Source organism: Sesamum indicum, linkage group LG13, assembly GCF_026168435.1.
Source record: "Sesamum indicum cultivar Baizhima isolate 11 linkage group LG13, ASM2616843v1, whole genome shotgun sequence".
In the NCBI taxonomy this organism is placed as follows: domain Eukaryota; kingdom Viridiplantae; phylum Streptophyta; class Magnoliopsida; order Lamiales; family Pedaliaceae; genus Sesamum; species Sesamum indicum.
Window position 1 is genome coordinate 17,303,799 of NC_142669.1, and position 13,340 is coordinate 17,317,138.

General features: G+C 38.6%; 3 protein-coding genes and 1 pseudogene across 4 annotated transcripts; 2 read left to right on the top strand and 2 right to left on the bottom strand.

The window, feature by feature from the left end:
* Window positions 1–283: 283 nt before the first annotated feature.
* On the bottom strand, window positions 284–3,423 carry LOC105176416 (uncharacterized; annotated as a pseudogene). The gene is made up of 4 exons (XR_016063626.1): window positions 2,422–3,423; window positions 1,724–1,924; window positions 1,149–1,355; window positions 284–734 (listed from the first exon to the last, which is right to left on the bottom strand). The product of XR_016063626.1 is annotated as an uncharacterized LOC105176416 (transcript).
* Window positions 3,424–3,686: 263 nt separating this feature from the next.
* LOC105176417 (Tetratricopeptide repeat (TPR)-like superfamily protein) lies at window positions 3,687–6,261 on the top strand. The gene has a single exon (XM_011099212.3). The coding sequence runs from the start codon at window positions 3,860–3,862 to the stop codon at window positions 5,966–5,968; it is 2,109 nt and encodes a 702-aa protein (XP_011097514.1). The 5' UTR covers window positions 3,687–3,859; the 3' UTR covers window positions 5,969–6,261.
* Window positions 6,262–6,410: 149 nt separating this feature from the next.
* Window positions 6,411–8,420, top strand: LOC105176337 (U-box domain-containing protein 45). Its single transcript, XM_011099103.3, has 3 exons — window positions 6,411–7,024; window positions 7,098–7,509; window positions 7,922–8,420. Exons 1-3 carry the CDS (start codon window positions 6,822–6,824, stop codon window positions 8,294–8,296), a joined length of 990 nt encoding a protein of 329 aa, XP_011097405.1. The 5' UTR covers window positions 6,411–6,821; the 3' UTR covers window positions 8,297–8,420.
* Window positions 8,421–9,022: 602 nt separating this feature from the next.
* Window positions 9,023–12,337, bottom strand: LOC105176338 (altered inheritance of mitochondria protein 32). Its single transcript, XM_088877026.1, has 5 exons — window positions 11,924–12,337; window positions 11,103–11,188; window positions 10,387–10,692; window positions 10,134–10,217; window positions 9,023–9,675 (listed from the first exon to the last, which is right to left on the bottom strand). Exons 1-5 carry the CDS (start codon window positions 12,320–12,322, stop codon window positions 9,339–9,341), a joined length of 1,212 nt encoding a protein of 403 aa, XP_088733152.1. The 5' UTR covers window positions 12,323–12,337; the 3' UTR covers window positions 9,023–9,338.
* Between the last annotated feature and the right edge of the window lie 1,003 nt (window positions 12,338–13,340).

Below are 13,340 nucleotides of genomic sequence, written 5' to 3' on the forward strand. Positions count from 1 at the left end.
ACTTTCTCAATTTAATTTTGGCAGTTTTATGCTTTTAGAACCACTATTCATAATTGATAACCGATTTATTAATAAAAATATTAATTATTTATATCTTTTAAAATATTTTTGCACACTCTGATGTGTGCTGTGCGCTAGTATAAAGAAAAGAAAAGCAAAAGCAGAAACGCATTTTAGTCGAGCGGCCGACACCATTCATTCAAGGACGCAGCATTAACGTCTGGTTGCTATTACTCTTGAGCCAATTTATACAACATTTAAGACCTGCGCATCTCCAAGCATATGACCACGTACTGATAACGGAATTCATATAGGGATAAGTTAAGAAACAAACAAATAATAGGTGAATGCACTTCCCTGACATTAACACTTGCCCTATGTACACTATCCCACCGCCTCCCCTATCAATCATCATCTTAAAATCATGCTGTACAGCAATTGATTATGTACAACTAAAGAATCATGGTGAGAATAGGGCAGATTTACAAATTACCTTTGCCATCATTCCCAACTCCAAGTTACATATAAACAATCTATCTCACCAGCACATTCACCTCCCAAGCTGCATATACAAGTCTCCTAATGCAAGATACAGAGTAGCTGCAGCAGGTGGTCGAGGCAATGAACCATGAAGAATCTCTGTTGCATTTATTGACTGGCTACCGTAAAATCTGGAATTCTCTCTTACTCGAGTTGTGACCACACTCCCTTCTAGAGAGCACCAACAAAAGCACCTGCATTCAGAAAACGAACGACTTTGCTATTAGCATTTGTGAATTACAAAAGTAGCAACGATCAAGTAATACTCTGATTTGTTGGAGATACACTATCCAACTCATTTTCCGATTCAAATTATGGAACCTCCAAATGCCAGTAGGCTCAGAAATATTTCCTACAATCCTCATTTAATTAATCAACCTCAACATTTCATGAAATATATCTATGGTGTACGAGAGTTTCAGCCCTTCCAGTATTCTGAAGTAACAGGCATAAAATACGTGTACATTCACATTTCTGTTCATCCTCCCTCCTTTAAAGAACAAGTTAACAAGAAAGAGACCACTTACCTTATCAAGAAACCAATTTATGAGAATTACTTCAAACCATCTAATTAAAAGGGGAAAAGAATAAAGGAAAATAGACCAGACAGAGAATAACCTTTACTGCAGCTATATGTATTAACAAGCAGCAAATCCACTGGGACCAGCCCTAATATCAGCTTCCGCAGTACGTCCTATGATTCCTACTGCAGCACTCAAACCAGCTCCTATCGAGATATGTGCATCACTGCAGAAGGTTTGCACTGCTTCATTTGTTCTCAGTACAATAATGAAGTCAGTCAACTCTCCCCCAGCCTGCAAAAGAATATAAAAGCTAAATTAACACGACATCATATAAAAAGCTCAACAATAAATGAAGCCAGGGATATAAAAACAGCAAAATTGCGAACTTCCCAAAGCTCCACCATTGTCATCAAACAGTATGCATGACTTCCAAAAAAGTAACAGAGAAAACACACATACAACCATGTAAACTCAGATTTGAATTGAAATTATGAAGAAATGACAATCTTTCGAGGACATCCAAACATCATTACATCTTCAACCATAAACCACTAGAACATCAATTTAGCAGTAAATGACATTAAAGAAATATCAAGTAGAAGCACATCAACATGACGTCGTCATTAGCTTCGGAAAAAATCCTTGCAAATTTACTACACCTGAACTCCCCAGCCTACGCCAAAGGTAGAAATGGCAGACGGTGGAGACCATGACCCATCCTCCCTAAGAGCAACCACCAGGCCAGTTCCAATATTATAGGTGGCCACCATTCCAACTTTCGCAACTGTAAGTATAGCCAGACCTTTTGCATCATGCAAAATGGCTTCTGGAATTCTCTTCTTTGGTCTCAAGGAACCAACCTAAAAATTTACAAATGCAGAAGAAATTTAAGCTATATAGTCTATTAGGACAACAACATTGCCAGAGCAATAACATGCTTAGATAAGCGGCCTGTTTCCACATTCTCAAAGTTACTATTCACATAAGATCAATTTTTCACAGTCGGGATTGTTGTTAAAGAGCCTAAGTAGCTAATTCATAGTTCCACCATCCATGAAGAGCTGCTAACTCTTCTTTCCAAATTCGCTAACGATGATCTCTTATGTAGACATTACTTACTTCCCATACATATATATATTATGAACCAGACAATGATTCTTAACCCTTAGTTTTATACTCCGGAAGGGAAAATGACATTAAAGAACCATAGTTTCAACTCTTGCCTACAACTCCATCCCCATTCAAATAGAAGAATGTTCTTAATGATTGGGCCTCTAAATACATATTCCTCAGGCTTGTATCTTAATGATTCAAATAGAAAATGAAATAAGATTAAACTCTGGAATCAAATTCATACCGTAGCATAGCCTCGAATTGTGTTTGTGGCCTTGTAAATCTCATACTCCATTGACTGTCCCCATGGAAAGTTCACCCAGGATCTTAAGGTGCTTAAGTCTGTCAGGTCATGTGTTGGTAGCTGCGCAGCACGACTTACTTGGTCCATTAAGTATGGCTGCACAGACTCAAGGCGGACACAGCATACATCACAAACTCGTTGTGGATCCCCAGTGCGAAAATTTTTGGGCAATAAGCTCCTTCCTTTGGTGCAATCGCTACAAAAGATTCCACCACAAAAACGACAATGATGCCTTGTGCACATGATCGGATGAAACCTCACACTACAAAGCATACAGGAAGAAGCTGCGCTGTCAGGTAACCATTTAGGTGGCTCTGATTCAAGAATTTCCTGGGTGTTACTAAAATTGGCCTCTGTCAAGGTTTGAGCCATCTCCTTCCATGCTTGCTCAATTAGGTGGGTGGATATCCATGAAACTTGTGCAATATCCCCAGAAGCAAGAGCAGTCCCTTTTCCACGCGCTACAAGCAACATCTCCACCACCACATCCCACATGGTCAATTCTTTATCTTCCTCGAAGCATTGACCCCAACCCATATTTTCTCCCGGAATATATCCACCATTTGAGCATACCCCTCTGGTCCATTCTTCATACTATTATCTGTCATTGGTGGAACAGAAACAGGTATCCAAACCAGTTTCTTCGTACAGGGGTGTCTCATAACAAAAGTTTCCTTCTTCACGGTTCATGGAATCTGAATCTCCTTTCTGATTATCATCAGTTGCTATACGTTGAGGCGAAATAGTTCCACAAATACTCGTATTACTTGTTTGCTCATTCAGAACGCAGCTCTTTCTTCCATCTTTTTCAATTAATGAAGAATCAGATCCCTCAGTTCTGGATATTTGTAGAGCCAGTTCTCCATCGGATTCCCGTTGCTGTCTTTTCCACAGGCGTATATGAACAATTGGGATACTGTAGTCCATCTTGATTTGGGGCTCTTTTTTCCCAGTCACGGACCTCGTTTATTATTGGGCCTTTATTCGTTGCTTATGGGCCTCATTCATTATTGGGCCTTTATTCGTTGCTTATGGGCCTAGTAATTTTACTTATTTATTAAAGTTTTCTAATTTTTTTTATGAATGAGAAGCGTGATAAAAAGAAATTCACCTCGTAAGATTTTTATACAAATTTTTAATTTATTTAAAATTATTTATTTTTATATATTTCATAAAAATAAATATAATAAATATTTAAATTACGCGTGTATAGTCTCGCGGGCAGTCATGTGAAAAGTCGCGATTCTTTTGTCGATTTTCGTCGTCATTTACGACCTAATTTAGGAGGGGAGGAAAAAAAATATTCAACATTGAGTTTTGGTTTTCTCCGAGCAATTTTCCATGAAGAAGTGAAGTGGTGAGGTACCATCAGCAGTACATGATTGCTGGTGAGCTACTTATCAAGTTCTTGGAAGCATGTAGAAACGGTAGATGCTTGACCCAACTGCATTCTCTCTCCATCAGGACCGGTCTCACGCATGATGCTCTCATTGCCGCGAAACTGATCGATCGCTACTCGCAGTTAACCCCTCTTCGAACAGCTCGCAAACTGTTCGACGAAACTCCTCAGAGGACTGCGCACATCTGGAACTGCATCCTCAAATGCTATTGTAGAGAGAAACAATATAAAGAAACGTTGTTTCTCTTTTCTCGTCTATTTTCGTCTGAAAAGCCGGATCTTTACACTGTCCCCGTTGTCCTTAAGGCTTGTGCTGGGCTACGAGCGCTTGATTGTGGGAAGATAATTCATGGGTTTGTTAAGAAGAGTCATCAGGTTGGTAGAGACTTGTTTGTTGGGTCGGCTTTAATTGAACTGTATTCAAAATGTGGGAAAATGGATGATGCCTTGCGTGTGTTTGAGGAGTATTCTGCGCCAGATACCGTTTTATGGACTACTATGATTACGGGGTATGATCAGAATGGTGAGCCGATACAGGCGCTTGAGTTTTTTGCTCAAATGGCTATGACAAAAGGGGTTCTTTTCGACCCTATTACTCTTGTCAGTGTAGTATCTGCATGTGCGCAGATGATCAATCTAAGGACGGGGAGGAGCGTCCACGGGTATATGATCAGGGTGGGATTTGATAGAGGCTTATCCTTGTTGAATGCGCTGTTAAATTTATATGGAAAGACAGGTGCTATTACCGCTGCAGCCAAAGTGTTTAAGAAAATGGAAGAGAAAGATGTGATTTCATGGGGTTCTATGATTTCCTGTTATGCTCATCATGGGGGTGCTAGGGAAGCACTGGATCTTTTTGATGAGATGATATCTAGAAGAATTGAACCGAACATTGTAACTCTGATTAGTGCTTTGCAAGCATGTGAAGCTAGTCGTGATTTAGAAATGGGTAGAAGGATACATAAACTTGCTGTAAGGAAGGCATTAGATTTGGATCTCTTGGTTTCCACAGCTCTAATAGACATGTACATGAACTGCTGTTCCCCTGACGAAGCGATTGAGGTATTCGAACGGATGCCTGAGAAAGATGCTGTTTGTTTTTCAGCACTCTTGCATGGATGTGTTCAAAATGGAAGGACAAGCAAATCCATTGGCATTTTCCATGATATGGTGGCCAATGATCTTCAACCTGATGCCTTTGATGTGGTTAAAATTTTGATGGCCTGTTCAGAGTTCGGTGGTCTTCAACAAACTAGTTGCATTCATGGTTTTGTTGCTAAAGCTGGCCTGGGCAATAATTCTTTTGTTGGTGCTTCACTCATAGAATCTTATGCAAAATGTGGTAACTTGGAAGGTTCTATTGCAGTTTTCAGGCGCATAAGCAATAGAGATGTTGTTATCTGGAGCTCTATGTTTGCAGCATATGGGTTTCATGGCAAAGGCCTAGAGGCTCTGGAATTGTTTAAGCAGATGATTAAGCATTCAGATGTTAGGCCAAATGATATATCGTTCCTCTCGATTCTATCTGCGTGCAGTCATTCTGGTCTAGTTAAAGAAGGAATTCAAATATTCAATCTGATGGTGAAGGACTATCAACTACCTCCCAACTCAAAACATTATGCATTAGTAGTCGACCTTCTTGGCCGCATGGGGGAGCTGGACAAGGCCTTGGAATTCACCACTCAACTCCAAGAGCCTGTTGAGGCCAATATATGGGGAGCTTTGCTTGGTGCTTGTCGGATTTATCAAAACATGGAGATAGCAGAGATTGCAGCAAAAAAGCTGCTTGAACTCGATCCCTTCCATGCCGGTCATTACATTTTGTTATCAAACATATACGCTGTTGATGAGAATTGGGCTAATGTAGCTGGTGTTAGAGAATTAGTTAAAGCGAAGCAACTGAAGAAGGCAACGGGACAGAGTGTGATCGAGACAAGAGATGAAGCACGTACTTTCATAGCTAACGATAGATTTCATCAAGATTCTAAGCAGATTCATGAATTAATGATTATGTTAGAAGGGACGATGAGAGTCGAGCGTAACGTTTTCAGTATGGACACTACACTTTATGATGCTAATGAGATATAGTCATTTTCAAGTTGGTTGTGGAGGGCCCAAGATTCGGGTTTCCCAGCAATATGCAGCATGGCCGCGGCGGCCCACGGTTTCGAATGGTGGTATTTCGGTATTCCGGCGGGCGTTCAAAAAACTGACAGTAACTATCGAGGCGTCTCCAAGAAAAGAAAAGAGCAACTCCCAAGGGAACTGCCTTGATGGTAGGAGCATCATTTGTGATGAGCCGCCGTATAAATGCAAGAGAAAAAAGTGGAGATTTTCTCATTTTACGAATGGATAATGATTACTCTATTCACTTGTTACAATTTTCGAAGCAAATCAGACTCTGAGACACTCTAATTTCAATGTGTGTGTGTGTGAGTAGTAATTTATTTAAAAATCATTAAAACAAAAAGTGGCGAGTGACGAGAGACACCCATCCCATATCCTCTAGACTATTACTCTGCTGATCAAATCAAATTTAATCTCTGCATAATGAACACATCTGACATGCATATACAACATATCATGGTAATGTGGATTTAGGGACATGCATGCACCATCTCCTCTCTCATGTCAAAGCTGACAGGTGGTTTCTTCTATATAAGGAAAGATAAAGATTCACCCCAAAGTATTCCCACTTAGGGTAGTTACATACATCAGACCGAATACCGCATCGCTTCCAACTCAAACAACACAAAGAAAAGCGCCCTTCTCCCTTCTTCCCCACAACCCAAAAAGCCAAAAAACCTTGCATTCTTCCCAAGCAATCACTCCACTTATGTATTATTACACTAAATATATATATAGGGATACTGACAATATTCTTATACACACATAAAGAAATAGAGCGGCCGGGCAGCCAATTCTTGGGAGGAAAGAAGCCATGTCGGAAGCCCTTCTGTTCGGCGAAAGAGAAGCTCAAATCTTAGCCGCCAGAGAGATCGGCAAGCTGAACAGTAAGCAAAAGCAGCGATTAGCTGAAAACGGAGTCATTTCTCAGTTGGTTCTCATGCTTCATAGCCAAGATTATGAGTCCATTGAAGCTGCCCTATTTGCTCTGCTCAATCTTGCCTTCGGCAGTGAAAGGTTGGTATGAGTATTTGCATAAACAGAAGTTCACTAAGTGTTGGGAGAATAACTTTGTACTGGAAACTTGCAGGAACAAACGACGTATAGCGAAAGCAGGGGCTGTACCAGCAATACTCAAGATCCTACAATGGGAAAATGTAAATTTGCTCGAACTGGCATTGGCTGCCCTCTTGATCTTGTCTTCTTGCTCGGCAAATAAGCCTGAAATCGCGTCTTCCGGGGCGATTCAGACTCTCTTGGAACTATTGGACTCGCAGTTTCCGATTTGCCAAAGCGTCAGTCATCAGGCGAAGTTTGACATCATATCCACACTGCACAATCTCTCGACTTCCCCACAGATTATCCCATCAATAATGCTTTCAGGGGGCTTGATTATAGTGATTCAATTTATTTACGAGTCTGAGAAATCATCGGAGTTGGTGGAGAAGGCAATGGCTTTGATGGAATCAATCGTTTCTTCATCTCAAGTTGCTTTAAATCAGGTATTGAACCAGTAACTCTCTTGCCGAAAGCGTTTGGTGGGAGACTGGGAACCTTTCGGCTGTGTTTGGTTGAATTCTTTTAGTTAATCTCGATTGTTTTTGGAAAGTGTTTTTACGTAATTAATATGTTGCGTAATAAAGATCGTAAGATATCTTTTTAATTGATATAAATATGTATACATTATGATACTTTTATAATTTTTGAAGCAAAATAGGAGAAAGTGTGAAAAATATTTCAAAAAAGTGGAATATTCTTGTTTCATTTTTTAAAATGTTCCTCACATTTTTCAGAAAATTCCGAAGAATGAAGGCAAACATAGTCGACCTTTACACGTGTTTTTCAACTATACGGTTTTTGATTTTCAGTTAATCATGTAAGAAAGGCATTTAATATTTAATATTTACACTACAGGCCTGTGAAGCCGGCGGTGTGATCCGGATGTTGGTGGAGGCGGTGGAGGAGGGATCGGCCGCATGCCAAGAGCATGCAGCCGGAATTCTGTTGCTGATATGCAAAAGCTGCAGGGAGAGATACAGAGGGATGATTTTGAAGGAAGGGGCAATGCCAGGGCTTCTACAGCTGACCGTTGATGGGACTTGGCGTGCTAGAGACAATGCCAAAGCGTTGCTTTTGTTGCTTAGAGATTGCAACAACGGTGGATCATCGAGGGCCAAGCGCTCGAAGAACGTGGCATTGGAAAAGGTTATGCGAGAGATAGATAGAGGGGAAGGAACTGGAGCTTCTACTCTGATGGTGGAGGAGATGATAGCCAAACTTAGAACATGACATATTCTTTTAGTTATATACATTATGTCTTCTTTTTGTTTTTTAGTGGTGTACAAAAAAGAGGTGGTTTTTTGGCGGAATTAGCGATTGATAGCATTTAATGGTATCACTTTATGTTTTTAAATTATGGTACTACATTATAGTTTCTTGTATTTGTGTCAAGCAATCATTTGTTCAGATCCAGATCAGACATATAAGGTCTTTCACTTGGTACGCAAAGGATAATGTAAGTAGTAGATTTATGATGAGTAATTAATTACCACTTGCTGTGTAAGAAACGGAAACTGACCACACTACTGGACTTATCCAACTTGCATCTAGAATTCGTGCAAGGACCCACCCGTAGGCTATAAACATTGCACACACGAATGTAGCAACTCTAAACTTTCTCTCACCAAGAAAAGATATAACCTACGTTAACTACATTTGGACAAGCAACAAAATACCTTTGTCTCTCCTCAAACTCAGGTTAAAGTGTGCTGCATGATCTTAGGGGAATTCAGAATCAATGCAATTATGATTCCAACAGGACTGTTACATATAGGTAAAAGTATATCAGCTCCATTTACTGTACACATGCCTCCTTTACTGTTGTTCAGCAGAAGCATAATAACCCTTGGGCATGAACAATGTTCAACACCTCGCATTCTCTTTTCAGAGAAATGTGTAATAAGCATGGTATATGAATGATAACGCCACACCCAGCAGAATCATGAACAAGCTATATGTTTGAAGAAGATAGATAATCATTTATTCCACGGCAACACATAAATTCTCACATTTTAGTTCCAGGCTGAAGCAGAGTAGGATTAACTGTTCATGTATAAGTACCACCTGTAGATGATCATCCTTGTCCTTGGGGTGAACTACTAGTGAATATTGATACAAACCAGTCAACAATGTGTACTAAATCTCAAGTAACTTGATTGTCGAGCTTTCACAGAATCCTTTGTTTCATTTCAGGTGGTCATTTAAGAGTTTTATTATACTTGACCATCTCTACAAAAATAGCGGGCATGAAACTCCCTTTATAGAAAGCACTTCACCTGGCTCTTCGGTAGAGACCATAAGCCACAGCAACAGTAGCCACTGCACCCACCACAGCAACAGTGGTGAGGACATGGCGCTGCTCCCATTGGCCAGTCCAGGACGAGAGTCCTCCCCATTCCTTATTAACTGATTTCTTCTCAACAGTCTCATCTCTGCAGCATGAGAATCCACCACCACCACCACCCTGGCAACAGCTTGACACACTTTCCGTCTTTTCTTCGGTGCCATTCTCTTGAGGTTGCTTTTCATTGTTGTTAACATTAGTTCCATTAGTAAGCTTCATCTCCTCAACTTTTTCAGCTTCTTTAACATTTGCACCCATTTGGCCTCTGTAAATTAACCATCACAAATTTTAGTTCTTGTGAATTGCAGTACTTCAAGAGGACAAAATTTACTTCTCATAATTGCAAACGGAAGTTTCAACTATAGTGTGAATCAGAATCACAGCATAAACTAGTTGTTAATAGCCTATACAGCAAAAGTTTCCAAGAAGAAAGTAGTATCAAATGATGTTTTCAAGTAAAATGAAATACAATTCTACCGCTGTTCGATTTTTGAGTGACATAGATTAATTTATATTATTATGCCATGTTTATGGCAACCTTTGTTTTGGAAAGATGTAATTCAAACTAGATTGCACCTCATTTTCATATACATGTCTGGGGGATTGGATAAAATGATCTTCATTATTGGTAAAGAAACAAAGTTAGTGGCTTCAGACTAGGCTTAGCCTTTGACAATGACAGTCGACACTTCATCCTCAAGCCATGAAGAAGGAAATACAAACCTCCAAATTCGATGAATGATTTCTCCCTTGCCAATTTGTTTATCGAGCAATTCCAGAACATCACTAGGTGCGACATACCCGTACCTGAAAACGTAAAAAGAATCATTGATTAGTCATCATGATAAAGTTATTTTGGGATGTGGATCTACATTAAATAGAATCAAAACTACTAAGATCTTAACAATTAATCCATATCAGAACAAGTCCTGTAGTAGTATCAAAATGAAAGAGCACAATGAAGCATTGTCCTTACCAATTACCAGCAATATTGCCATCAGGACCCGCACTAAAGATTATCACATTGCCTGCATACTTGTGTCCTCCTACATGTGAACAAGCAGTCACAAAGACCTGGTTCTTCAGATCCTTGGATTCAATCTCCTCTTTAAACTTTTGAATCAGAACTGGGCCACAAACACCACATCTCCGGTCTCGGTTGTTATGAGCACAAACAAAGACATATGAACCGATCAACTCCTCCTGAACTCCGGACAGCCAAGGTTTGCCATTAACAAGCACATCCTCAACAAAGCTATCCACATTTGAGTCTTTCAAACCCCTTAATTATACAAAAGAGAAGCCATTAAACAATAAAAATTAGACAAACAAAAACCCAATATACAAATACAACCATAAGTTGAACTCCTTAATGCAACATAAACACTATTAAGAATATATCTTAAATTTTGAAAAGCAGCAGTTGCTCCACGAAGGAAGCAACTCGTAGTTATACGAGAAATATCCATTGGAGCCCCACTGCCCCAGCAGTAGTCAAACTAATTAAGAAACTTAATTTACACAGCATAACATGGGAAATTATAGATCCCAAGCTGTGGTCAGCTGGTGAAAAGTAAAAGCTGAGAGAACACAGGAAGGACTATAGGCCATTTAGACCCTGAGCTGAGGTCAGCGGCATAACTAAGTTTGTCTAACAGTCAATTCAAATCACCCACCAACTTTGGTTCGTACCTGTACATAATCATTTCTGGAAAAATTAGAACATCTCCGTTGGACAACTTCACATCATCACTTCTCTCGCATATGGTCAACCGAGTCTACAAATTCCAAACTCATCAAATTAGAGCTAATAATGTGCTTCAGAAACCACTTAACCAGATCTGCACGTAGGTCAGACCTTATATGTACAGTAGAAAAGCAAACACGAGTCCATGCTTCACTACATAATAAACAAAGTCTACAAATAAAAATGGCCAGATCACCAAGTTAAAGCCATCAAAATTTAATGAAACCGCAAACAACACCATGAAAAAGACTGATCGGCTATATGAGAACATAATATCTAGAAATATAAAAAGCATCATATAAATCCATACTAATGCTACTGAACAATTCCTTCAACTCTTTAATAGAAAGCACATATACCACCGTGAAACTAAAGCACATAGAACAAAGGACTTCATTGCCATAGCATTTGTCTGAAGATTAAGGAAAAAAACTCATCTAGCTGAGCGGCTAAATTGTATCTAGAAAATAGAAGCTGAGAACGCACAATAATACGATCAACTAAGATTAGTGATATGCAAGATACATAATAAACAAAAACATATTGAAATCACGTTTTCACTAATATTGACATTGATCTATTCTTCCGAGTTTGAGAGGACAAAAATCTACATACGAAATTAATCATGTCCACAACAGAAAATGCAAACGCCGAATTACCAAATGCTTCATGATTTTACTGAATACTTTCCTCAAGTGCTAGTCAACGCGGAAAATATAACAAACAAAGAAACGAAATGAGCTAGCGTTTCTTAGTAACTATGGACCTTGAGACTGATATCGTTTTTACGAGCTTTGAGAGCGGAGGCGAGCAGCTTAGGGAGAGGATCGGAGTCGGAATCCTCCACGCGCGAAGGCCACAACTCATGAGACTTGTAGCAGAGGAAGACGTGGCGTTCGTACGGGTCAACGGTTCCGGCGAGGTTGCTTTCGTACATCTCCGCTCGCTCGAATCCGTACTTGGCGTTGTCCTCCGTGGCGGTGGAGAAGCTCTCCGATTCTCCGGCCATGCTGCACCTAGGAGACGATTGAGTCGCTAACGGAGGGAAGCCGCGGGATTTACGTGAGATATTTGGAAGAAATCTTGGGAGAGCTTTTGGAGATTGGAGCAACAGATATATTTGTGTGACTGAGGAGAGAGATCGGGTCGGGTGCCCAATGCGCATCGCCTCAGGTCAGGTTTTTTTCGAAGTAAAATCATGAGAACACGGGGATAAAATTAAAGGTTAATTGCATTTTACTCCCCCAATTCTATTACGTACTTCATTTCTCCCTCTAAGTAAATCAACACGACACTTTACCTTCTTGAACTAAGTAATCGGATAAATTTTATTATAAAATATTGTTTTTTCAGCATTTTTTTCTTAGCTTTTTTTTAGGTAGTTGATAACTTAAGAGTGTTTGGCTAACGTTACTTCATAAAATTTTTAAAAGTTTAAAAAATATTGAATTTCATTTTAAAAATAAATTATTAAAGTGTTTGAGTAAATAAGATAACAAAACTTATAAAATGTTAGGATTTTTAGTATAATAAATTCTTTATATTTTAATAATAATCAAAAAAAAATTATCAAAAATCAATTATATAAATAATAATAACAAGATAATAGTTTTTTTAAGATAAAATAGTTTAAAAGATTGTATAGAAAAAGATAAATTAAATTTATTTTTTTAAAGAGCTCCCAAAATCACAATTATTTTATTTTGAGATATTATAAGGTTTTTAGAACAAAATTTATCAAACAGTTTTGTTAAACTTATAAGCTCAGCCAATACCCTCTTAGGTAAAATACAATAAATAATATAATATAATACATGACAAACATATTAAAGACAAGAAAAAATGATTATTGAAATTAAAATTAAGTTGTTAAATGTACTTATATTTTTGTTAAAATTACTAAAATTAAGTGATTAGCACGATAAAAACGAGGATAAATTGATAATATTATAGGTATTAAAAAATAACATGAGCCATTTAAAATAAATAAGTAATTATATTGATACAAGTATTTAAGGGTATAATTGATATTTGGTATTGCAGTGTCACAAATTATAATTTGTCAAAAATAATTTTTTTTTTATCTACTAGCACTTGTGGCATGCCCCCTTGTATACATACAACATATAATCTCCTATAAATTACAATGGAGTTAATTCCCTAAAAATTTGCTATGATTGCAA

Excerpts from the sequence above, each read along its gene's own strand:
- LOC105176417 (XM_011099212.3), top strand. The coding sequence starts at position 3,860 with ATGATTGCTGGTGAGCTACTTATCAAGTTCTTGGAAGCATGTAGAAAC.
- LOC105176337 (XM_011099103.3), top strand. The coding sequence starts at position 6,822 with ATGTCGGAAGCCCTTCTGTTCGGCGAAAGAGAAGCTCAAATCTTAGCC. Across the intron at positions 7,025-7,097 it reads CTTGCCTTCGGCAGTGAAAG|GAACAAACGACGTATAGCGA; the intron begins GTTGGTATGAGT and ends GGAAACTTGCAG. Across the intron at positions 7,510-7,921 it reads CTCAAGTTGCTTTAAATCAG|GCCTGTGAAGCCGGCGGTGT; the intron begins GTATTGAACCAG and ends TTTACACTACAG.
- LOC105176338 (XM_088877026.1), bottom strand. The coding sequence starts at position 12,322 with ATGCGCATTGGGCACCCGACCCGATCTCTCTCCTCAGTCACACAAATA. Across the intron at positions 11,189-11,923 it reads AAAACGATATCAGTCTCAAG|ACTCGGTTGACCATATGCGA; the intron begins GTCCATAGTTAC and ends TGGAATTTGTAG. Across the intron at positions 10,693-11,102 it reads CCAGAAATGATTATGTACAG|GGGTTTGAAAGACTCAAATG; the intron begins GTACGAACCAAA and ends TGTATAATTAAG.